The sequence below is a fragment of the Schistocerca nitens genome, chromosome 2 (assembly GCF_023898315.1).
Source record: "Schistocerca nitens isolate TAMUIC-IGC-003100 chromosome 2, iqSchNite1.1, whole genome shotgun sequence".
NCBI classification, from domain to species: domain Eukaryota; kingdom Metazoa; phylum Arthropoda; class Insecta; order Orthoptera; family Acrididae; genus Schistocerca; species Schistocerca nitens.
Window position 1 is genome coordinate 479,711,943 of NC_064615.1, and position 27,675 is coordinate 479,739,617.

The window sequence follows — 27,675 nt, forward strand, 5'->3', positions numbered from 1 at the left end:
TGGCTGAACCACACCTGGGATACAACAATAACAGTATACATTAGATTAGATTAGTACTTCTCCCATAGATCATGAATATGACACTTCGTAATGATGTGGAACATGTCAGGTTAATAAAAGGTGTCTATAAAAGATATTACATTACACAAATATTACATGACACTTAATATCTTTAATTTTTTTTTGTGTGTGGGTTGGGGAAATTACCCACTTACTGCATCCAAAAATTCATCTAATGAGAAGGAGTTGCCATTAAGAAATTCTTTTAATTTCCTTTTAAATGCTATATGGCTATCTGTCAGACTTTTGATGCTATTAGGTAAGTGACCGAAGACTTTTGTGGCAGGATAATTTACCCCCTTCTGAGCCAAAGTTAGATTTAACCTTGAGTAGTGCAGATCATCTTTTCTCCTAGTGTTGTAGCCACGTACACTGTTATTACTTTTGAATTCGTTCGGATTGTTAATAACAAATTTCATAAGTGAATATATAGGCTATTGCAGTAGCCACCAGAAAGATCGGTACGGCGCGTCATGGACAGTAATTGCCGCAAATAAAGTCCTGTCCACCAGAGGACATGTGAGAATTCGGCCGCACCCTCTGCCGGTGGAAACAACTCAGGCAGCACGGGCCATGCCCAGTCAGTTCACACTAGCAGACAGTTCCCGGTCTGCACTAGGTGAAGTGCGACAAAAACGTGAATCATGTTACTACACAACTGGCGACGACTAGGATCGTTCTTTCACATGTTGTGTCGTTGTTCCGGTTTCGCAGCTTATCCATGGCTTGGAGGATTTAGTGCGGGTTTTGGTTGAACAGCAGACGGAGCTCATGGCAACCATGAAACAAGTGCTTCTGGAGTTGCTTTCCACGCAGTCTGCTCCAGCGCCATTCCCTCCTCCCTTTCCCCCGTATGACGAAACTGCGGAGGATTGGGACGCATATGAACATCACCTTCAGCAGCATTTCCAGGCGTTTCATGTTGCTGATGCGGAGGCATGTTGTGCTCTTTTCTTGTCTTGGATATCTCCCTCACTGTATCAAGTTTTGTGGCAGCTAGCGCCATTGCAGAAACCCTCGTCCTAGTCTTTTGACGCATTGTGTTCATTGCTGTCTTCATATTATCACCACCGCACGCATGTTGTGGCAGCTAGGGTCGAGTTCTATCAATGCAAGAAACAGCTCCATCAGTCTTACCGGGCGTGGGCCACTAACCTGCACGGTCTTAGTCACAAGTGTCATTTTGTCACGGAGCAGTCGCGAGAGTCGTATGCCCACGTTATGGTGCACGATGTCATTGTTTGTTCGGCCCCTGATAGGGAGGTCCGGCAACAGGCCCTGCAGTTGGAAGACACTTCCCTTGAGGAAGTCCTGTCCATTGCTCAATCGTATGAAGTCTCTCACACTGCAGGTCAACAGTTGGAAGCGTGGTGCAACGTCGTGGCAGTTCAGGGCGGCACGGCTGCGTCCACTGCGTCCGGTGTGGACGACGTGCGAGCAGTACAATCCGGCAGTGATGGCTGCTCCCACATGGCGCATAAACAGAGTTCCAGCCGCCGGCCCCTGTTACCATCCTGTGCGTCGTGCTATATACATCATGATCGGTCAGAGTGCCCCCAGCATTGGGCTGTTTGTCGCAAAAGTTTGCCGCTCAGCCTTAAAAAAATCGAAGGAAGCAGGTACAGAGGACATAGACATTGACATTCAGGAAGTTTCATCGGGCCAGGCTCCCGACACATCGGTACACAAACTCTTTATCGAGGTGTCGGTTCAGTCGCGCTGATTACAACTGCAAGTAGATACGGGTGCGGCAGTTTCCTTGTTGAATGCACAAACTTAATCCGACCTTGGGTCGCCCCCGTTGGCGCCAGTTTACCGGCGTCTACGCAGTTATGGTAAACAGTTCATTCCCCTACTGTGTCAATTCATTACCGACGTTACTTACAAATCAGTCACAACTTTTATTGTTGTCAGTGATGCGAGCTCCGCTAACCTTTTTGGATTGGATGCCTTTCAAGCTTTCGGTTTTTCTATCGCAGACACCATACAGTTGGTCTCCGAAGACGTTCCCTATCAATCATTGGAATATTTGATCTCAGACTTTAAGGATATCTTTGAGGAGGGCCTGGGGCGTGTTTCAGACTTTGAAGCTCACTTGACGTTGAAGGCGTTGGCTCGCCCGCATTTTCTACACGTGAGGCAGATCCCCTTGGCTCTCTGCCCTCAGGTAAAAGCAGAGCTAGACCAGCTGACAGCCCTTGGGGTCGTTATTCCCATTTATTCTAGTGAGTGGGCTTTGCCACTCGTTATTGTCAGGAAGTCCTCAGGAACATTACGTCTCTGTGGCGATTTCAAGGCCACCATTAATTCCCAATTGGTGGCGGACACCTATCCCTTGCCTCGTTCTGATGAATTGTTCTCTGCCATGGCAGGAGGCCAATATTTTTCAAAAATCAATCTTTCGGAGGCTTATCATCAGATACCATTTGATGAGGACTTCAAACAGCTGGTAGTCGTCAACACCCCATTTAGCCTTTAGCAATACCAGCGGTTGGTCTTCGGAATATCCAGTGCCCCGGCAATATTTCAGCGTTATCTTGAGCACATCACGTCGACAATCCCTCATTGTATTAATTACCTGGACAACATAATTGTCACAGGCCGTAGCACGAAGGAACACTTGCAAAAGCTTTGAACCATCTTTCTCAAATTCAGGTCCGTGGGCCTGCATTGCAACCTGCGTAAGTCGAACTTCTTCCAACCGTCCATTGAGTACGTGGGCTACACCATCTCGTGGCAAGGCGTTCAGCCACTAGGAAGTTTGGTCCAAGGTATCGTCGACCTTCTGTGGCCCGCTTCGCTGAAAGAGTTACAAGCTTTTTTAGGTAAGATTGCCTATTACCACTGGTTCATTCCCAGGGCTTCCACCATAGCTCGCCCCCTGTACTGCCTTCTGCGCAAGGGTGTTCCTTTTGATTGGTCGCTTGCATGCGAGTGAGCGTTCACCTCGTTAAAGGGCCTCCTCACGTCAGCGCCTTGTTTGGCTACTTTTGACCCCAATAAGCCATTGGTCCTGGCTACAGATGCTTCGCAGTATGGGGTGGGGGTGGTCCTGGCCCATTGCAATGCGGATGGCTCCGAGCAGCCACTGGCGTTGGCGTCTAAAACTCTTAGTCCCACACAGGCCCATTACTCCCAGGTGGAAAAAGAGGCTTTGGCCATTGTCTACGCTGTTACCAAGTTTCACCCTTTCTTGTATGGCACGAAGTTTCAGTTAATCACTGACCATAAGCCATTAATATTGTTATTTGTCCCTGCCTCTCAGATTCTGGATAGGGCAGCCCACAGACTGCAGAGCTGGGCCTTGTTCCTCTCTAAGTACCATTATGACATTCATTTTTGCCCTACTGGACAGCATGCCAATGCCGACGCTCTTTCCCGTCTTCCGGTGGGCCCGGATCCAAAGTTCGATCGGGAGGAGATTATGTGTTTTCATTTGGATGTGGCGTCCCACCAAGCAGTTGATGGCTTCCCGATCACTGGTTCTAGAGTCACCAGGGAAACGGCAGCTGACCCAGTTCTCTGGCAAGTAGTTTGCCTCATTCAGCAGGGGTGGTTGTCCCAACCTCCAGGTCGGGTCTCGGACACTCTTCGTAATTAATTTGTTCTACGAGACCACCTCTCAGTCTTGGAAGGAGTTCTCCTTCTGGCTACTGATGATACAGTTCCTCATGTGGTTGTTCCTGCAAGTTTGCGAAGGGAGGTCCTCACGTTATTACATGAGGGGCACTGGGGTGTTTCCCGTACTAAAACCTTGGCTCGCAGACATGTGTACTGGCCCGGTATTGACAGAGAAATTGAGCACTTGGTGGCCACCTGTTCCCAGTGTGTGAGCCAACAGGCGTCTCCCAGGTCAGTGTTCTCTTCATGGCCGCCTGCAACCCAGGCATGGGAACGTGTTCACATGGATTTTGTGGGCCCGTTTCTCAATGGCTATTGGCTCATTGTCATTGATGCTTATTCCCGATTCCCATATGTGGTTCGCTGCTCCTCAACCACTTCAGAAGTTGCAATCCAGGCACTAGCAAAAATCTTTTCTGTGGAAGGTCTGCCAGTCACCCTGGTATCAGACAATGGACCTCAGATTATTTCGCAGACCTTCCAGGATTTTTGTAGGTGCTTTGGTATTCGGCATGTTTGCTCTCCCCCATTTCATCCACAATCGAATGGGGAAGCCGAGTGCATGGTGCACACATTTAAGACGCAGATGAAAAAGTATGTGCACGAATTTGCTGTGGAGGAGGCATTGACGTTTTTCCTGACGGCATACCGGACCACACCAATGGGAGAACGCAGCCCCGCAGAGCTCCTCCATGGGTGCCAACCTAGGACTCTGCTGCATCTCCTCTGCCCTGGTCCTCACCAGTCTTCGCAAAATGGGGTACCCGGCTTTCCACCGGGTATGTCGGTCTGGGCACTTGGGTTTGGTTGCAATCCACGTTGGATACCGGCGGTGGACCTGCGCCGCAATGGCCGCCGGCTCTATACCTTGCAGGTGGGGAACCGGGAGGTATGCCGGCAGAACAACAACAACAACTCAGGCAGCACGGGCCATGCCCAGTCAGTTCACATTGGGCATACCTAGCAGACAGTTCTCGGTCTACACTAGGTGAAGTGCGACAGAAACGTGAATCGTGTTACTACAGCTATATTTTGAGGCTACAGTGAAGATCTCTAACTCTTTAAATAAGTGTCTGCAGGATGATCTTGGATGAGCTCCAGCAATTATTCTGATTACACGCTTTTGTGCAATGAACACTCTTTTACTCAATGATGAGTTACCCCAGAATATGATGCCATACGAAAGCAGAGAATGAAACTAGGCGTGGTAAGCTAATTTACTCAGATTTATATCGCCAAAATTTGCAATGACCCTAATAGCATAAGTAGCTGAACTCAAACATTTCAGCAGATCCTCAGTGTGTTTTTTCCAGTTCAACCCCTCATCAAATGCATACACCTAGAAATTTTGAATATTCTACCTTAGCTACCGATTTCTGATTGAAGTCTATATTTATTAATGGTGTCATTCCATTTACTGTGTGGAACTGTATATACTGTGTTTTGTCAAAATTTAATGAGAGCCCATTTGCAGGGAACCACTTAATGATTTTCTGAAAAACATCATTTACAATTTCACCAGTTAATTCTTGTCTGTTGGGTGTGATAGCTATACTTGTATCATCGGCAAAAAGTACCAGCTTTGCATCTTCTTGAATATAGAATGGCAAGTCATTAATATACATTAAGAACAGCAGAGGACCCAAGACCGAACCTTGCGGCAGCCCATTCTTGATTGTTCCCCAGTTTGAGAAATCACCAGTTTTTTGCATATTATGTGAACTGCTTATTTCAACTTTCTGCACTCTTCCAGTTAGGTATGATTTAAACGATTTGAGCACTGTCCCATTCATACCACAGTACTTGAGCTTATCTAGAAGTATTCCATGATTTACACAATCAAAAGCCTTTGACAGATCTCAAAAAGTCCCAACGGGTGACTTCCAGTTACTCAGAGCATTTAATATTTCATTAGTGAAAGTATATATAGCATTTTCCGTTGATAAACCCTTCTGGAAACCGAACTGACATTTTGTTAAAACTTTATTTTTAAAAAGGTGTGAAGCTACTCTACAATACATTGCTTTTTCAAGAATTTTGGATAAGGCAGTCAGAAGAGAGATTGGGCAGTAGTTGTTGACATCAGACGTATCCCCTTTTTTATGCAGTGGTTTAACAATGGCATACTTCAGTCTATCTGGGAAAATACCCTGCTTCAGAGAGCTATTACATATGTGGCTAAGAATCCCACTTATTTCTTGGGAACAAGCTGCTGGAAATACAATCAATTCCATGTGAGCTTTTATTCTTGAGAGAGTTTATTATCTTCCTAATTTCAGAAGGAGAGGTGGGTGGAATTTCAATTGTATCAAATAGTGTGGGTAAGGCCTCTTCCATTAACTGCCTTGCTTCTTCTAATGAACACTTTCTCTACAACATTTAAAAAATGATCATTCAAAATGTTTTCGACTTCCGGCTTGTTGTTTATCAAGTTTCCATTCACTTTGAAGGTATTGATGTGCTGTTATTAGATCAACAGAAGACAGTATGTGGAGCTTTTCTACATTTATTGAAGGAGAGTGATGCCATTAACCATTTGGCTAAAACTGGAGTTTATTGTCCTCTGAGGGGATGCAGCAGATTAATGATCATTCGTTTCAGCAGTGATAAAACTTATGTACTGATAAACATCACTTCCTTGAGACAAAGAAGTTGCTGTCCATGCATCAGCATGGCTTTAGAAAGCATCGCACCTGTGAAACGCAACTCGCCCTTTTTTCACATGATATCTTGCGAACCATGGATGAAGGGTATCAGACAGATGGCATATTTCTTTACTTCCGGAAAGCGTTTGACTCGGTGCCCCACTGCAGACTCCTAACTAAGGTATGAGCATATGGGATTGGTTCCCAAATATGTGAGTGGCTCAAAGACTTCTTAAGTAATAGAACCCAGTACGTTGTCCTCGATGATGAGTGTTCATCGGAGGTGAGGGTATCATCTGGAGTGCCCCAGGAAAGTGTGGTAGGTCCACTGTTGTTTTCTATCTACATAAATGATCTTTTGGATAGGGTGGATAGCAATGTGTGGCTGTTTGCTGACGATGCTGTGGTGTACGGGAAGGTGTCATTGTTGAATGACTGTAGGAGGATACAAGATGACTTGGACAGGATTTGTGACTGGTGTAAAGAATGGCAGCTAACTCTAAATATAGATAAATGTAAATTAATGCAGATGAATAGGAAAAAGAATCCCGTAATGTTTGAATACTCCATTAGTAGTGTAGCTCTTGACACAGTCACGTCGATTAAATATTTGGGCGTAACATTGCAGAGCGATATGAAGTGGGACAAGCGTGTAATGGCAGTTGTGGGGAAGGCGGATAGTTGTCTTCGGTTCATTGGTAGAATTTTGGGAAGATGTGGTTCATCTGTAAAGGAGACCGCTTATAACACACTAATACGAGCTATTCTTGAGTACTGCTCAAGTGCTTGGGATCCCTATCAGGTTGGATTGAGGGAGGACATAGAAGCAATTCAGAGGCGGGCTGCTAGATTTGTTACTGGTAGGTTTGATCATCATGCGAGTGTTACGGAAATGCTTCAGGAACTCGGGTGGGAGTCTCTGGAGGAAAGGAGGTGTTCTTTTCATGAATTGCTACTGAGGAAATTTAGAGAACCAGCATTTGAGGCTGACTGAAGTACAATTTTACTGCTGCCAACTTATATTTCGCGGAAAGACCACAAAGATAACATAAGAGAGATTAGGACTCGTACAGAGGCATAGAGGCAGTCATTTTTCCCTCGTTCTGTTTGGGAGTGGAACAGGGAGAGAAGATGCTAGTTGTGGTACGAGGTACACTCTGCCATGCACTAGATGGACCAGAACCAGAAATAACTGTTGATAGAATGAAAGTTCCCAGCACTGCTTGTAATGGATTCCCAATCGTACTAAAGCGATTGCTGCTAGAGTGCAGCAGTAGTCTACCACGGACCAGGACACAACTCTACATTGTTGTCAGAATTCTTTGGTTTTAATATAGATGCTGATTGTCTTAATAAGAATACAAAGTGTGGTTCTCTATGATATCTGTAGTGTGAGTATATTTTATTAAAATTGCTTGTAAATGAAGGAGGGATGGCAGAAGTGGTTGTGCTAAAACTCTTTTCAGTGTTAAGGTCATTGGATGTGGAGTGCAAGCTAGGACTGGACAGGTACAGGTTCAGAAAGTGAGTCAAGACCTTGACTGAGGAACCACTGTGGCATTTTCCTAAAGTGATTTACAGAAGCAGTGGGCATCCTAAATCTCAACAGTCAAATGGTATTATGAACCCTGCTGATCCTGAGTACTAGCCCATTCTCTTAATCTCTGTGCTACAAGTTCAGTTTGAATGAATGATATAAAGTTTAACGACATAATAACAGTGTTCAGATACACTAGTATTCACCAACTTGGAGCTCTCTCTCTCTCTCTCCCTCATTCACCCACTCTCTCTGCAGATTAATGGGTTGGGTTGGGTTGTTTGGGGGAAGAGACCAAACAGCAAGGTCATCAGTCTCATCGGATTAGGGAAGGATGGGGAAGGAAGTCAGCTGTGCCCTTTCAAAGGAACCATCCCGGCATTTGCCTGGAGTGATTTAGGGAATTCACAGAAAACCTAAATCAGGATGGCCGGACGTGGGATTGAACTGTTGTCCTCCCGAATGCGAGTCCAGTGTGCAGATTAATCTATCTGTTTTTTTTAAATATTTACTAGTCCTCTGTTGTAGAGTACATCATCAGTGTATGTTCATGTTCTAGTGTACAGGTTAAAATATTTGAATCACAAATACTGAAAAGATTTCTTAAAAGCAGAACTTTCTTTTAGTCTGAGCTTGTAGTTATAGATTTATTTTGAACAACTGTGCTCTTTGAAACACACTGCACAATTTTTATTGAAAACAGTTTCAGTGAGATCTTTACCCAGTAATATGACAATAAGCAGGTAGCCTTTAATGATCTCATTATTGACGGAGTGATAAACCCTAAGCTCCCTTCCTTCCTTAAGTGGGTAGTTGTGTAGTTTCTGTTTCACAAGTATATGTCAGAAATACAGCATGTTCACACATGAAAAACAAAAGCTTATGTTCACTAACTTGTTTCTTAAAAGATAATTCTCTCATTTGTTATAATAACCCTTTTTATATAATGAAAAATAAATTTATATTTTTTACACACAATCAAAGCAGACTACAAAATCAGTATCACATTTCTTAATCACGATAAAAAAAACATTATTGCTAATAGATCCTATCTGACAAGACAGAATAAGATAGTTCAGAACTTTCAAAAAGTAAACAAATTTGCTATCACAATGTGAAATTATGTGTGGATGTCCTTGATGGGCATTCAGTAGCACTGTGCTACATGATTTTTAACTCTAAATGATTGAAACAAGTGGCAAGTGACAGTGTTTGTGTGTAATACATACCTGAATATACCTCTCAATCTAATTAGTATCTAACAAGTATATAATAGGTGCACATTTAAGATATAATAGGTAAGTGATAGCTAAATATTACAATTATTTTTCTTTGCATTTTTCCAATCCTGTATATTTAAAGATCTCTCTTTCACCACTAGGAATTTATTTCATAATTGTAATGATTTTACAGGGTGTTTAGCTCACCCATCATGGTGTATGGAATACTGATTTGTTAGAGCCTTACATGCATATGATGTGACCAGCACAATCTGTAATTTGCCTGGTTCTAGAACCAGTTAATATTTCATAATTCTATTTTCACTCAGATTACTTATATGAAAGTCCTCATTAAATAGCATACAGTCTCATGTCATAGCTATGTTAATTACAGATAAATCCATGTCAACATAGCTTGTCCAAATGGAGCTATAGTAACTTCCACTGCAATTACCATAGATACTAGATAGAGAGGAATGTATCTACTTCCACCAATGTACATTTCACATAAGAACCATGGATATAAGGGAAATTAGAGCTCTTATGGAGACATATAAACGGTTGTTTTTTCCTCACTCTATTTGTGAGTCAAACAGAAAAGGAAATGACTAGCAGTGGTAAAATGTTACCTCTGCCTTGCACTATAAGTGGCGTGTGGAGTATGTATATAGATGTAGATGAGATCTCAAAGAAATTAATTCAACCAAATTTCACTCTCCAAAATCATGAAAACAGTTCGGGAGAGCACTTGCCTATGAAAGGCAAAGGTCCCGAGTTCGAGTCTCAGTCCGGCACACAATTTTAATCTGCCAGGAAGTTTCAGTTTGGGAGAAAGTTAAAACAAAATTAGAATTTAAGATTTATCTGTTTTGAAAGCCAAACTAATTGCTGTCTTATTGGAACATTTGTGATTACATACCTAAACACAGGGATTAAGTTGAAATTGCAATTTTAAATGTTTTTTGGGCAGAAGTATGTGGACACTCTAATGGGAGACATTACTGTGTGGCTTATGCCTGATTCAGAAGTGAGAAACATCATGTTAAAGAAACTGGTTCCTCCTGTGATAGAAGTAATGCGAATAGCTGAATTATGTTTATAGTGGAAGAAGACAGCACTGCAGCCGGCTATTTGGCACTGGTCATGCAGGATGCCATGCCTCCTGTGGTGGGACGTTCACCTGCCCTGTGACCAGGGCAGCACCATAAACCTATACCACCAGCAATGAGCCACACCAGTGGTGGCACCATTGCCTGGCTGTGAATATTGTTTACTTCACCACGCAACTCTGTGTATGACCCCGATGGTACGAAAGTTGCCACGGGTGCAACAAAAAGGGACACTTGTAAGAGGTAATATTAGCAGTAATGTTGCTAACCTGCCCCAGCCTGCAGTAGTGAATTAGTTGAGTTAGCAATCTACAGGAGTGCCAAAATCACGAAATACACCCCAAAAACTGTAATTTGATGTGCTATTGGTGAAGACCCTGTGAGATTACTTTTGGGAGTCAGTGCTTCTGTGTTTTTGTTAAAATAAATCTTTGAGTCTATGTACGTCAACACATGCCTTTGTTAAAAAAAATTCCATTTTACTTATTTATAAGCAACTCATATATAAAGTAAATTTTTTCGTGGTAGCTGAACCCAGGGTTGTTTTTAGAATTGACTCTTTACATGCTTTTGGATTTCCAAATTTTTGCACCTGGACATGGGAAGATAAACAGCTTTGAAGCTCACACTACTCTTCAAATGACAGCAATCCCACATTTCTTCAAAGGCCATCTGGTGCCCTTTGCTCTTAAGAATGACCTCAAAACAGAGATGGATAGGTTCACTCATGGTGATGTGTTAACACCTACTCCTCATAGTCAGTGAGCCACTGCCCTAATCACAGTATCCAAATCCAATGGTACATAGGGACTTCATGGTGATTTCAAAGTAATGATCAATACACAAGCTGAAGTGGAAATTTATTCTCTAACGACTCACAGAATCTTATTTTCAAATCCCCTTGGATGCTGAATCAAAATCTTACTAGGGCTAAACATGTCATATAGCCTTATCATGAAAATCAGTTACCTTTCAGAATCTGTTCAGACACTGCCATATTTCAGCATTTTATGAATCAACTACTGCAGGGCATCCCAACTGTGCTGCATATGATGACAATAATTTGGTCACATGTGCAACTCCTCAAGATCACCTTCATCACCTTGAGCTTTTGTTCCAGAGGCTAACAGTGAGACGACTTTAATGCAACATGTACAAGTGTTCTTTCTTGCAATCTCCCTTGTCATATTTAAGGTTTAAACTCACAGCAAACAGATTGGAACCATTGAGAGATTATGTATCAATAAAATGCAGACCCCACCTCTTCCGAGAACATCAAAGAATTTCAAGTCTTTCTGGGAAACGTCAATTATTATGGCTGAAACTGCAAACCTGGCAGAACTCTATCACCTACTGAAATAGCTACAATGCCAAGACACACGTTTTCAGTGCTTACATACTTGTCAACAGGCTTCAAAAGATTGCCTCAAGTGAACACCATGGTTAACAATGTATACTCCTGGTCTGCCTCTGGTAGTAGCAACTGATGCATCCCTGATGCGTCAGTGCAGTTTTATTCCATAAATACCCTGACAGCACCGAGTGCCATGTAGTTTATGCTTCAAAAACCTTTTCAAATTCTCAGCAATGCTGCTCTCAAACAGAGTGAGAGGCTCTTGCCATTACTTATGCTGTTCAAAAATTTAAATTATTCCTTTATATAAAGAAACTTCATTGCTCACCACCTTTGATCCCAAACACCTCTTATCAAACTAGACTGCACATTGCTTGTACTTCTGAGCACTATACTTGTCTAATTTTCATTGTTCTATCCACTACTGACCAGTGGCATTACACACCAACTTGATGTGCTGCTCTGATTCCTAATGGGAACTGACCTAGCCTTTGACTTAAATGAAATGGTGTGTTTCCAACTCAACTCAAATTTGGATTTGCCAGTTTCATCCTTTCCCTTAACATCACAAGATGTCACAGTCACCATCCACAAGAAGCCTATGTTACATCATCTCACTCAGTTTGTGCAACATGAGTGGCCAGACATACTTGCCAAATTTCATCCCTATCACCCTTAGTGGCATCAACTACACCTTAACCAAAAAGTTCAATAGTGGGTTTCAGACAAGGGCCACTGCCTCGTCCTGATTCCACCTCCTCTGCCACAAGTGTTGTGCCTCCTCCACACTACCCACTGGAGCATGACCTGGATGAAAAGTTCGATGGGATAACATGTATTCTGGCCACATATTAATTCCAGCATCATGGACCTGATCTACCAACATTCTGCCTGTCAGTCACATCGAACTGCACCTCCCAAGTGTTTCTTTTCCTTGGCAGTGCAGCAGAATCATGCAGGTGTAGCCATTTACATTTTGCTATCCCATTTTGTGGCTCATGATTGTTCTTCTCATTCCCCTTTTTCATTATGTATGTCTCAGATCACTACTATTGCATCCTTGGAAAGATGCGGAATACTTTAGCTGCTCCTTTAAAATCAGTCCCACAAGGCAGTTATGTCAAACACAATACCTAATGCTCTCAGTAGCTTTGTAGCAGCTTACAGGGCCACCTTAACTGAGGGCTGCAGCTGTCCTATCTCTGCGTTCTGCAGCAATGTCCACTCTGGAACACACAACAGCAGTATGTCATCTCCTCTGGTGGTTACTGCTTGGAGGGTGGGGAGTGGTGGGTGTAATGGCACCATCTGATGTTACCATGGACAATGAGTAATTAGGGAAACATCACTATTGACCATAATCAGATGTGCTGATCCTCAGGTGTGCCCTATGAATAGATCATGCCAGACTCTAGCATACAAGCCAGCGCAGGGCTGGCCTAAGCCAGTGTTGGTGCAAGCAGTGGACTGTGGATGATGAGTGTCAGTGAACTGGCTGCAGAATTATTCTGGTGGACTCCATTTGTAATAGATGGAACTTTGATAGGGCCTGGGCTGTTCTTTATGTAGGCACACAGTGTACTCTGACTGAATGAAGATAGCTAATCCACATTGAAAGACTACCAATTAAGACTACATTGCCCAAAGTATACTGGACATTTAACAATTTTTATTGCCAAATATGCACTTGTTTATAGTTCACTGAGGGACCAAGAACCCAAGCAGAAGTTGAATCTTAAGAATTATTTTTTGTGTGTGTATTTTACTTATGGATTAAATTACAACATTATCCTAATTTTGACTATAGAGGCTTAGTCTGCTTAATACTGACCTGAATAATTGCTATTCCAAATCCATTAGTTACATCTACCATAGCGTCTCGTGGTCTCCAGTGTCTGATAAGGGTTTCCCATTGTCTCTGACAGTTAGTTATTTGAGCCAGCAAAACACATAATATTATATCTGAAAAGTACGACAAGATATTTTGTTAGAAAAACCATAAATGCATTTTGTTAAATGTACACAGCAAATATAAAACTGCAACACACAAAGGCAATGAAGAACCTGAACTTTAAAAAAGAAAAATATTGATTTCTTCTATAGCCAGAACATAAGGAATGTATCTTGGGAAGATAACACCCACAATAAACATTGGGAGTAATGAAAACTATGAGGTGTAGTCATAAAGGTCTAATTATCATTTAAAAAAAAGTTATGTGATTAATTTTTTGTGTGTCTGTAGGTACTCATCTGCAGTCTTGCTAAAAATTGAAATCCCACTGCCACAGTACCTCAAAATGATGCTATGGGCACAAAAACACAGTGCCAGCCAACTGACAAAGTGGAGTATAATACGACTGTTCATTTTCTGCATTTGAAGTGGAAAAATGCTCTAAAATCTATGCTGAGTTGATGGACGTGTATGGAAACAATGCCACATCCTATGATGCAGTGGTTGAGTGGCACAGACACTTCCACTGTGGTCAGACGTGGTGAATGATGAAGAGCAATGTGGCAGACCATCTCCCTGAGAAGAATTGGGAAGCATAACAGAGGTCACTGCCCACTGTGTTCATGACTACTCACACCCATTCCAAAAGCTCATTGATCTGAAGCAGCAGCAGAAAAGTTGACACTATATCAGACCAATCTAGATGACTTTCTTAGCCAACTCCATTGACTCTCCATGAAGGCTTCACAAGTCTAAATATTATGGCAGATGTCATTAAGCAGTAATCTTCAGACAAGGGGATCCATATGAAACTTTTGAGCTTTTATATCTCTAAATAATGACAGTATTTGGAATGAGAGATGCCAATGAAAAAAGGATAGTTGTAGGAATGGTGATAAAACATCTTTAATAATAACTGAACAACTGGAAATGATAATTCTTAATTTATGATAATTCCTTGCATAAACATTTCCATGATCATAATTCTGAACAAAATTCTTCAGTGTAAATGATATGTGATGTGAGAATGTAATCCTCATGTACTTTTTGTTTTTCATTTTCTTTAAGGAATACAAAAATGTTATTTGATTTAGTTACCCTTGAAAAGGCTACACACAACTGTCCATGTGTAAAGATGGGATTTGGTAAACACAATCATACTCTATAAAGTGTTTGTTCCTGTGATTTGTTGACAGTGATCAAAAATATACTTTTAATATGCAACTGTCTTCTTGTCAATTGAAACAGCATGCTTGGATCATATGATGTTAAGTTTATCCATTGTATTACAACACTTTTCCTGGTGTCAGTCAGCTGAGTATTACTTGTAAGCAGAGGACACTTGTGAAACTTTCACACTTTTAAGGTTATAAATAAATGTAGTCATTGGGAAAGGGTTGTTGTGGGAATGACCAGAAAACACTTTTAGAAAAGAATTGAGCAATGTGAAATAATAAACATGAACCTATGAAACATCCCTTGTATATAATAATTTTGGACAAAATTCAGTTACAGTAAGCATGTTAGGCCATAGTGGCAATAGGTAAATCATAGTTCAAGGTGACAATGACAAATGTGTTAGTCATTTTGGAAAGTATATTCGTTTAGAAAAGCCAATTTGTACGATGAGCAGAGATAATGGATTACAACAGTGGTCACTGTTATCATGTATGACAATGCTGTATATAAATTATCCACGTAATAATTACTTTAAAATAAATAAAATGGTATTTGCAATAAGACTATATGAAATGGGAATCCCTTATTCATGATTAATAAAGTAGCTTCATAAAATATGGGTATGAAGCTGGGCATCCATGATGCCCTTTTGCCTATGATAATTAAATGTCTCTTTTATGTTAAAATATTCCACAATTAATAAATTCTAATGCAAAATTGGTATGCAGTGTCAGAAGCCAGTTAAAAAACTTGTCCACAATTAATAAGTTTTAATATGACATAGGTATGCAGTGTCAAAAGCCAGTTAAGAAACCTTTCTAACAACAGTACCTCATTCTTCCCTGTGGGGTTAGTATATGTTGAGAAAAATGGTTGTTGACTTGTGGAATAATATATATGTTGGACCACATAAGACACATTTAAAGTCATGTTTTCTTTTCCAGCATACTAAGTAACATGATACAGAATACATACAAGTACATATTTTTGTGAGATACCTACTGTTTTTCTGGGTTATGCAGATTTGTAGTGGTACCTACAGTTGTTAGAAAGTAAACTTAGATAACTTATTTGTTTATTTCTTTCAATATTCTTCATAGTTTCAGTGGACATGTTTCTTTTTTACATTTTTAATTTTATTTAAGCAGCAGCCTCAAAGGCTGCCAGCTGATTAGTGCAATTTATCTGTTACATCCTGTATAGTGAATACATGTCATAAATAAATAAAAATTTAGCTTTCAAACTCAGTCTTCTCCTAACTTAATACACTATATTATATAAAATAACAACTAAAACAGTTCTCAAGATACCTTGTTGCTATAATTATATGAAAGGAATCTGCTGTGTTGAGGCCTTGAACCTACTCATCTAGCAGTCATTAACACAGAGAGCCTATACAGGCAATGGAACTCTTTGCAGATGACAGACATGAGAGGGCCATGCTCCATCCTGTCACCACGCAGTTATCCAAGTGCTGCCAGAGGTCACTGGCCCTGTGAACCTTTTCTCTTCCACAGGCTGTGTGACTGAAAATAATACCAGCTGCATCCTAGTGTACAGGCAGTACTTAGACCAACACTTGGGCCAAAATGTGTGAGTTCACTAACAGCCAGTTTCATGGGCCAGGTACCAATTGAAAAAGCATTCCCACAATCAGAATGTCACTCTGGAGCCACTACCATGATGCTGTCGCCATCCACATGAACCTTGCCATCCAGAAGCTGCCACCTTGGCCTCTACACCACAGAGACATGGCCACCTGCACCGTGACAGTTCTCTAATCATTAATTAGCACTACACCGGACTTCAACTTTTGTGCGCTCCTTCAGGACATTAACATTTGTTCATCCCCTCAAGACTTTAACTTGTGCATGGCTAATGCACTCTGATAATCGTGCACTTAGTGATGCAAAAGTTCCACCATCCAATTTACTGTGACAGTTTCAGCCTGCAGCTATTATTTTTGTTTTCTCCATTCTTCAGAAGTGATTTGTGTTCAATTATTGTGTGACTTCAACTTAGGCTAGAGTCATTTATTCACCTTCAGCCTTCTGTTATTTATCTTGTTCATTAAATATTCTAAAAACAACTTGTTTTAAGTTAATATGTTCGACTTTAACTCCCCTCAGAGAAGATCATTTAGTTGTGTGTAATACAGTTTGCAATATTTACTGCCTGGGTGGTTTTCCTTGGGTCCACATCGGCGGACACATCAGAATCCAATAAAATTAATTCCTACACAAATGATGATTCCCAACATCTCTCTTCTCTGCTTCATACTCAAAATATACAGGGTCTCCCTCTTTACTATTTCACTCTTTCAGTGTACTGAAGATATGGGAGAATCTATTTCGACCTAGAAAAAGAGTTACAAAAGACATAGGCCAATGAAATAGTGACGAGTTTTCAGAATGAGATTTTCACTCTGCAGCATAGTGTGCACTGATATGAAACTTCCTGACAGATTAAAACTGTGTACCGGACCGAGACTCAAACTTGGGACCTTTGTCTTTCGCGGGCAAGTGCTCTACCATCTGAGCTACCCAAGCATGACTCACGCCCCGTCCTCACAACTTTACTTCTGCCAGTGTCTCATCTCCTACCTTCCAAACTTCACAGTAGCTCTCCTGTGAACCTTACACAACTAGCACTATTGGAAGAAAGGATATTGTGGAGACATGGCTTAGCCACAGCCTGGGGGATGTTTCCAGAATGAGACTTTCACTCTGCAGTGTAGTGTGTGCTGACATGAAACTTCCTGGCAGATTAAAACTGTGTACCAGACTGAGACATGTCTCCACAATATCCTATCTTCCAGGAGTGCTAGTTCTGTAAGGTACGCAGGAGAGCTTCTGTGAAGTTCGGAAGGTAGGAGACAAGATACTGGCAGAAGTAAAGCTGTGAAGATAGGGCATGAGTCATGCTTGGGTAGCTCAGATGGTAGAACACTTTACCGTGAAAGCAAAGGTCCCAAGTTCGAGTCTCAGTCCGGAACACAGTTTTAATCTGTCAGGAAGTTTCTTAGTGACAAGTTGTTTTTGTAACTTTGTTAATCAACAGAATAAAGACATTAACTTTTTCTCAGATGGATATATCATTTTTTTGTTTACATTATATTAATTATTGATGGGTGAAATGCAGTAACTGCTATTTTGTAGGTCTGAGAAATATGTTTATGATTGAGGTAATTAAATGACTTTCTACCCAGAGGCTTAAAAGAGCAAGGTAAGAAGTTCCTGGCTTGATAATGAAGGATTCTTTGCCTAATGTTGTTTCTGTGAGAATATTTCACCAGTTTTGTGGCACAAATTTCTTTAGATGCAGGACTAGGTATACACTAGAGGGCATAAATCTGGTGAATAGTGTGAATATTCCAACAATATATAAGTACTTTAAGTTTCCCAGTGTTCCTATCACTCAAGAACATTTATTGGCAGGTGTATTGCCCTGACAAAAAATTATTCCATTCTTTGACAATCTTGGCATGTCCCCTTACATGTTCATACCTAGACTGCTTAAAAAAGTTTGGAGCTACTTGCAGATCTACAAACATATGCAGGCTTAGATCAAAGAGAGCAGGGAATGGAAGAATAAGCCTCATGAGAAAAAATATAACTTTACTGTGAAATAAAGAGAAACCAAAAATTAAAACTGAGACAGTCTGTTTGAAAGTGCACATCTTTGCACGTCACTGGAAGCTATCATCCTTGGCAAGCTGTAATCAAGATGAGAAAAAAAAAAAAAAAAGAAAAAAAAAAGTTAATGTCTTCCATGGCGGCACTCCCAAGTTAAAGAGTGTATGAGGAGTGTTCCAGCAATGACTACTTCAAGTTTCAACCAGTCCTAATGATGCTCAGTTGGAGTCATGTCAGCAGGTACCACAGGCCATTTCAATCGGCTGATCCCTGTCTCCAACAAGAAGGTACTCATGAGATGGGTGCACTGTGATCTTGCAATATTGTCTTGCAAGATGAGCGTAGTGCCAAAATGTTGATTGTAGAGGTGGACAATAGGATGCAGGAGCCTGCTGTAATACTGCACAGCCATCAAATTATCTTTGAAATGTGACAAAAAATGTCTGACATTAGTACACAATATGGGCCCAAAACATCACTGACCTACTATCCTACTGAGCCCATGAGACTGTATGCCTGAGATGTACACTAGTATGTGGTTGCCTCCACACTCTTCCCTGATGATGACTGTGCTTCAGACAAATCCTGTACTAGTTGATGAAGAAAATTTCATGCCACTGATGCAGGTTCCATTCCAGGTGTTCCCTTTCCCCACTATGATGCTGGGGGCTTGACTGCTGTTTGCAATGGAGGCCCAGATGCCACATTGATTGGGTAGAGATAGATGTATAATATGTTGGTGGACATAAGTCTTCCCAGATGTTATGAGAAAGGCAGTGTGTACACTGAGATATGGAAGTCGTGTGATAGTGGTATGCATATATACATGTGGTGGCAGCATCATGTACACAAGGCATAAACAGGCAGTGCATTGACGGAGCTGTCATTTGTACTCAGGTAACTCATGTGAAAAGGTTTCCGTCATGATTATGGCTGCATGGCAGGAATTAGCAGACTATGAATGTGGAATGGCAGTTGGAGATAGATGCTTGGGACATCCCATTTTGGAAATCATTAGGTAATTCAATACTGTGAGATCCACAGTGTCAAGAGTGTGTCAAGAATGCAAAAGTTCAGGCATTACCTCTCACCACAGAAAACACATTGGCCAATGGCCTTTACTTAATGACTGAGAGCAGCAGCGTTTACATAGAGTTGCCAGTGTTAATAGACAAGCAACACTGTGTGAAATAACTGCAGAAATCAGAGTGAGACATACAATGAAGATATCTGTTAGGACAGTGTGATGAAGTTTGGCATTAATGGGCTATGGCAGCAGACAACTGACGTGAATTCCTTTGCTGTCATCATGACATTGCCTGCAGTGCCTCTCCTGGGCTCTTGATCATATCATTTGGACCCTAGGTGACTGGAAAACTGTGGCCTGTTCAGAAGAGTCCCAATTTCAGTTGGTAAGAGCTGATGGTAGGATTCAAATGATGAAGCCAGGGATGCAAGTTGTCAAGAAGGCACTGTGCAAGCTGGAAGTGGCTCAATACGGTGTGGGCTGTGGAATGGACTGTGTTTATGTAGAATGGACTGAGTCCTCTGACTGGAAATGGTTATGTTTAGCTTCTTGGAGACCATTTGTAGTCATTGATGGACTTCATATTCCCAAAGGATGATGTCATGTCACTGGGCCACAGTAATTCGTGATTTGTTGAAGAACATTCTGGACCATTTGAATGAATGATTTGGCCACCCAGATCCCCTGACATGAATCCCGTTGAACATTAATGGAACATAATTGAGAGGTCAGTTCATGCACAACATTCTACATTGACAATACTTTGGCAAATATTGATGGCTAAATAGGCAGCAAAAGCATGTAGTTCGCCGGCCGGAGTGGCCGAGCGGTTCTAGGCGCTTCAGTCTGGAACCGCGGGACTGCTACGGCCACAGGTTAGAATCCTGCCTCGGGCATGGATGTGTGTGATGTCCTTAGGTTTAAGTACTTCTAAGTTCTAGGGGACTGGTGACCCCAGAAGTTAAATCCCATAGCGCTCAGAGCTCATAGTTCTGCATGGAAATTCCAACAACTTATTGAGTCTATGCCACATCGAGCTGCTGTACAATGCCAGGCAAAAGGAAGTCCAACACAATATTAAGAGGTATCCCATGACTTTTGCCACCTTAGTGCAGTTTTGTTGCTTTCTCCTAGGAGTAACAATCAATACTTTGTAGATAGTTGTGATTAACTGGTGTTGTTGACTGCAGGAGGTAGAACTTCAATATTTTGTGCAGTGAGTGAATGTTCAAATGGGCTTCACTGTGGAGTATGTCAGTTCAGACAACAATTTCCTGTACTGACAAACCATCTTGACTAAGGTTGAAATGCCTCTGCAAGAAATACTGCTAGGCTCAAGAGTGTATGGAAGCATACTGTCCCATCCATGCACTGATGAAGCAGGTCACACATATAAATGTACAGTCGTGGACAAAACGAGCGAGACCCCTCGCCTTTTCGTTATGCTGATCCGCACAGCTTTAAAGTCTGCTACACAACATAACAGGCAAGGTGACGAAGTGCTACCAACATACTATGCACAGGCGTAAAATTGAAAAACTATCCGAAATTTGTCAGACTGTTTTCAATCATGTGTAAGACTATATTAATGCTGATTAGTGTGTTAACCACAACACCTAAATATAAGATATAAATGAAAGAAGAAACGCTAATTAGTAAGAACTGTACTATTAAAAATGAATTTCAGCTTATCGAGATGACATAACTGTTTTAGTAAGACAAAGTACCCTATACCGTTACGAATTAGCAAAATAATATGCGCATTCGGCCGCGAAATGGTCTGTGTCAATATTCAGACCAGTCATACTGGATTACCGTTGCTGACCTACAATGAAAGTGTGCAAATATAGCGATGCGTGAAGATTTGTAACGAAATTCAGTTAAAAATCATTCAGTGCCACACTTAAGTCAATTCAATTATTGACAGAAGCGGAAAAAGTAGGCAGTAACAAGCATGAAATTCTATAAGAGTTTCATATCGACATCCACAGGGCGTCGGTACAGAATATAGGTGGCAATAAAACGTATTCGGGGCGCGAGAATTTCTTAAAATTCCTTTACTGATAGTCTATCTACCTCCATCGAGATTAGAACCGAAAACAAACCAGAGCTCCCCTGCAGTAGCATACGCCTTTCACTACGCTAGCAGACAACCCAGGCAAACAGCCGTCTATTATTACCCCAGACATGAATAAGCCTGCAATTTCGCAATGAAAATGGCAAAATGATCTGCAGTTTCTGTTGCATAGAGCTTTCTGGACTCAAAAACATGAATTGTCTACCTTTATGTCACCGCTTATGTGACAATCATTCGGGATGTTTATCGAAATAACAAAAAACCGTTATTAGCGAGTAAATTTAGTAGGATAATTCTGCACCACCCCAGGAAATAAACGTATTCTACAATGTTTCGAATTCTCCATTAGACGTGCCACAGCCAGAAAACTTTAATTAGCCGATGTGTTCCTTAAGGTAGCTAGCAATGGAAATGCTCGCACATCTAAAACGCGGTGGCATTAATAGTGGGATCTGAATTACCACGTGTATAGGCAAATGGATTTTATTTGCATTCCTGTAAACGTCATTTGGGTCGAAAGCGTAGCAACCATTAATATGCTGATGAATCGACTGCAACTGGAACATTTCGAACAAAGAGTAGGGGAAATTATTATGCGGCCCTCATCTTCAGTAACTGTGGTAGCTAATTTCGTCGTTAGGATTTCGTCACGTAAATAGGTAAAAATGGAACCCTACTAGTCTCAGTTTCTTGACCGTCTATCTGTCTACCCAACCCTTAAAACCCGTTTACCTCGAGTACGGGTGGATGTAATAAGCGACAATGTATCGCACTTCCTGCGGTATACGGTACCTTGGTGGTGTAAAAAGGTGAGCTATGTCAACGCAATCTAAAGATATGACCGTTTATGTGAAGAAAATTTACGCGAAAGGTCAAAAAATGGCTTTGAGAACTATGCGACAAAACTGCTTAGGTCTTCAGTCCCCTAAATCTAGAACTACTTCAACCTACTTAATCTAACACACATCCATGCCCGGGGAAGGATTCGAACTGACGGCGCAAGCAGCGGCGCGGTCTGCGATATGACGCCGTTGAACACAGGGCTAACCCGCGCCGGCAAGCTGTTTATATCATCTGGTGTTGGTAAAAAGTTATTCACTTCTGGTGAATGATTTTCTGCGCAGTTCATTTAAGATAAAATAACTACAATATATTTGATGTTACGGAAGAGTAAGGAAACCTAATTCATTTCCTCTTGTCTTTATTTATGATGTTAGAATCGCAATTTGAGCATACATACTATACATAACCACACTTTAGATCCAAGTCACATTCACAGATATGCGAATAAAACACATTGGCTTATACTTGAGGTATTTCGTTTCCTACGAAGTGGTGGCAGACGATGCTGTGGCGTCTTCGAAGCGCGAGTTTCTCCAGTGCAAAGCGAACTTGCGTAGTATGTTGGTAGCACTTCGTCGCCTTGCCCGTTATGCTGTGTAGCAGACTTTAAAGCTGTGTGGATCAGCATAACGAAAAGGCGAGGGGTCTCGCTCGTTTTGTCCACAACTGTACATAGCCATTTCCCATGCTCAAAAGTGTTTGGATATAGAGCAGACCAACAAAAACCAAGCAAATCAGTTTTTTAGTAGTTTAATTGGCATAGAAGACTAGTGTGGTATTTTCCAGGTATTTACCATTAGCAAAGCAATTAATAAGAAGAAAGCTGTAACCTTTCCAGAAGTTGAAATAGCCTTTGTTTTTTTGGTGCTGTTGCACTGGCTCCCACTAACTATTGTAACACAATGTTCTCCAAAGAAACATATCACTGAACAAAATCAGTTGGATTCTATTTAAAACAATCCTCACACAGCTGACACAATGGTTCTCGCATTTCTTTTTGGTCAGCATACAACAGATGTGCCACCTATTTCACACTGGCTACAGATACATTGTGAAAAAGTTATTAAATACAAGTAATTGAACCCAACAGATGTGTTGAACACCTGGTAACACAACAATGACACAATCTCTTTGTGCATCACCAACTGGTGGGTGCATTTTAATTTCTGATGTAAAAAAGTGTAATGACATAAACTTCTATAGTAATCGTGTTAACAAATTTTTGAGATGTTGGGAAGAGCATACACTGAAAGTGTGCAATGCCAACAAAACTACAAATGTAAATAAAAAATGTGCCCAATTCCACAGAATAATGTAAACAACTAAGAACACTATGACATGGCTTCTCGTAACATGCAAAGATCAGCACATTCCTCAAACTGGGGAACTATCAAGAATGGGGTTCCACAAAGGTCAGTCTTGGGTCCTTTGTTGTTCTTATTATATATTAATGACTTGCCATTCTATATTCATGAAGAGGCAAAGTTAGTTCTCTTTGCTGATGATACAAGTATAGTAATCACACCTGACAAACAAGAATTAACTGATGAAATTGTCAATACTGTCTTTCAGAAAATTACTAAGTGGTTCCTTGTAAACGGACTCTCACTGAATTTTGATAAGACACAGTACATACAGTTCCGTACAGTGAATGGTATGACGCCATTAATAAATATAGACCTTAATCAGAAGCATATAGCTAAGGTAGAATATTGCAAATTTTTAGGTGTGTCCATTGATGAGAGATTAAATTGGAAGAAACACGTTGATGACCTGCTGAAACGTTTGAGTTCAGCTACTTATGCAATAAGGGTCATTGCAAATTTTGGTGATAAACATCTTAGTAAATTAGCTTACTACGCCTATTTTCACTCATTGCTTTCATATTGCATCATATTTTGGGGTAATTCATCACTGAGGAATAAAGTATTTATTGCACAAAAGCGTGTAATCAGAATAATAGCTGGAGTCCACCCAAGATCATCCTGCAGACATTTATTTAAGGATCTAGGGATATTCACAGTAGCTTCTCAGTATATATACTCTCTTATGAAATTTGTTATTAACAACCAAACCCAATTCAAAAGTAATAGCAGTGTGCATAACTACAATACTAGGAGAAAGGATGATCTTCACTATTCAAGATTAAATTTAACTTTGGCACAGAAAGGGGTGAATTATACTGGCACTAAAGTCTTTGATCACTTACCAAATAGTATCAAAAGTCTGACAGAAAACCAAGTATTTAAGAAGAAATTAAAAGAATTTCTGAATGACAACTCCTTCTACTCCATAGAGGAATTTTTAGATATAAATTAAGAAAAAAAACAAAAAAATATTAAAAAAATAAAATTAAATTAAAAAAATAAAAATAAAAAATAAAGAAAAACAAAAAAATACAATAAAATAAAGTTATTATGTTAACTTAAGTATGTTGTTAAATTAACCTAATTATGTCATGTATTGGAAAATTCGACTCGTTCCACATCATTACGAAATATCGTATTCATGATCCATGGAACTAGTATTAATCTAATCTAATCTAATCTAATCTTGTGGCCAAATTTTACAAGCACATGATGGTTTGTATTGTTATAATTGTTGTGGTAGTGAAAAGTGCTTCTAATTTGTCCCAGTTACCTATAAGAGTCGCAGGAAACAGACAAATTATTATTTGAAATTTTCAAAGGCTGTATGTGTGTCATTTCTTTAAAAATTTATGATTGGGGGACCAGAAGTGTTTTTCTACTGCCGATGTATTGCCGGTACATGACTTTTGCTGAGATGAGTATCAGGGCCTATGGTACTAATAAACATTAACAGAGACTGGTGGCAAAACAGCTGATGAAACTTTATTTCATTTTTGTTTTAAACTTTCACTGCTGCTAAACATACAGTGTGAGTCCTTAATCATTTTCCATGAGTAAGATACCATAAATGCTCAATAGGAAGGTTTGGTGCCACTCATGCAGATCGCTGACAACATCCTGAACAAATTCTCAAGGGACTGTGTCAAGCAGAGAAAGTAAGCTCTATCCACTGACTCCCAGCACATTGTCAGATGAGGGGCGGGGCGGGGGGAGGCTGGGTCAGAAGAATAAGACATGATTTTGTCTCACAGTGCTGGCACCATAAATATGCTTACTGGTTTGGCATAGCACTGCATGACAATGAGTTCGTAACAGCCACAGTAAACACGAGTATTGTATGATTAAATCGTTAATGTTCGCAGCGGCCGGGGACAAAACATGAGCATGGCAGACTTCTGAATAATTTTGTCACCAGAATCAGCGAAGTCACAAAAATTAGGAACAGGTTCAGTTCTGTAAGCTGCAGTTTCTTGGTTAAATGGTAAAAGCATTTGGTATTCAAGCACCAGCAGGTAAGATAAAAGCTGCCATTGTTCTTGAATCAGAGTGTTATGTTTTGAGGCATCTCGTGGTGGCACCTGCTTAAAAGCAACGTACAACATTGTTAGCGTCATAGGGCAAGTGTACTCAATGGTTAGATCCTGTATAAGTCTATAGCACTGTCTCCCTTTATTGTACCTCCACGCAAAAATAAGAACAACTCAGACCATTTAAAAATGAAGATAAAATAAGATTCGTACCCTGACCTCGTTCCTTTGTTACCTCACCTACAAAAACACATAAATTAAATTTTCGTTGCAAGGTTGGCACCTATCGCTTGTAACAAAATCTTCTATGTACCTTACAGTAATCTTTAACATCTTATTGCCCAGTGTGCCATGTTTGGCACATAACCACTTTATACAGGTATTTAATGTTAAATTTTAAAGCAACAATTTACTGGCCCATTGAGCCATACCTGGAACTATTTTCAACCATCTACCGTATTGTGCTGTTGCCTGGTGGCAGTTTAGTGAACTACGTCAGTGAGCAGTTCCATCATCTGAGATAAATATGTGCTGCTCATAACCTCAATTTTTATGGCTGTAAAAACAAAAATTAAGGTAAGTACCTTTTTGTAAAATATTATGTTGTTTATGCAGTCTATTTAAAGTTCATTACAGTAGTTTCAATTTGCAAAACATGCCTAGTTTACATTTTATAAGGTTTTTTGGGTTTGTGCCAAATTTGTCACAGTGGACATTTACTGAAAAACTACTGCTTTTTGGTCTGTGCCAAAACTGGCACATTTCGCATTGAAGAATTACTTCATGCAATTTGGACAATGAAGTTTACTCTTTTCAGATGTCACTTTGTTGACTAAGAAGACATCACAATGCAACACCATTTGTACCTCCTGATGAGAGTGAAGGTAGTTTGGTGGATAACTCAGATGGGAACCCAGATTACACCCTTGACCATGACAGAAGGAACAAAATATCCTTATTTGGTGATAACTGAATTCTACTTTTTATTTCTACAATGTAATTTACCTAAATTAAACTATAATAGTTGGACATTTACTGTAAAGTTATAATAATTGGTTCCTAATATCATCAAAGATGAAATGACTGGGGCTATATCTTATATAACAGTCATTATAAATGTGTGATGTTAGAATAAAACAAGGTAGCAGTGAGTTTATTTCGTTTTGGGAAACAATGAAGCATGCTCCAATGACAGCACAGATGAAGGTGAAGAGAGTGGCCCTACAGCTTCTATAGCTCTAGCCACATAAAAAAATCACTGAAGTAAAAGCACCTATTTGGCTTGAAGGGGATCCAGTAACAGTGAGAAACCTTCATCACCAATGTTGGATTCAGGTAATGATCATATACTTCAGTCTCCAATTGACTACTTCAAAGTTTTTTTTTTTCTTTTCTTTGCAAGGACCTTGTAACTTTAATTGTCACTCAGTCAAACTTGTACAGTGACTAATAAAATCTGAACAAGCCTCTGAATATCTCAGAGAAGGAAACAGAGCAGTTTATGGCATATGTATCTATATGAGCAATTATGGTCTACCTGGCAGTAGGACGTACTAGAATGGAAACATCCAAGTTGAGAAGGGAGCAAATGTTATGGTATATAACAGATGGGAGGAATTGATGTCGAATTTACACTTCTGTAACAACAATCACATGCCTTCACAGAATGACCCCAACAGAGGTAAGCTTTATAAGATCCACACAATAGTTAATGCTCTTCAAAGTGAGTTTAAATAAATTCCCGTTGCGGAATCAATGCTCTGTGTTGATGAACATATTGTGCTTTTCAAAGTTCGTCTTCTCTAAACAAGAACAATCCAATGAAACCCCATCATTGGGGATATAAATTGTTTTCCTTTGTGACACCATGGACCTACTTCACAATTTTGAGATCTGTACAGGTTGTGTACTACCTGAACCAATCCTTCCTAACACTAGAGCTAGCTCTTATTTTGTTTTATCTCACAATGAAAACAAAATCTAAATTTACTTTGACAATTGGTACGTATCACCAGCTTTG

At 40.4% G+C, this 27,675-nt stretch overlaps 1 protein-coding gene across 4 annotated transcripts in view; it reads right to left on the reverse strand.

The window, feature by feature from the left end:
* Window positions 1-27,675, reverse strand: part of LOC126236400 (uncharacterized) — a 115,011-nt gene that overhangs the window by 42,618 nt on the left and 44,718 nt on the right. For 3 of the 4 annotated variants that reach the window (XM_049945688.1, XM_049945689.1, XM_049945691.1), the window contains one exon: window positions 13,378-13,508. In XM_049945688.1, coding sequence (XP_049801645.1) covers window positions 13,378-13,508 — 131 coding nt within the window. Of the gene's footprint in view, window positions 1-13,377; window positions 13,509-26,086; window positions 26,186-27,675 lie in introns of those variants that run through there. The other variant, XM_049945690.1, reaches the window with a different exon arrangement.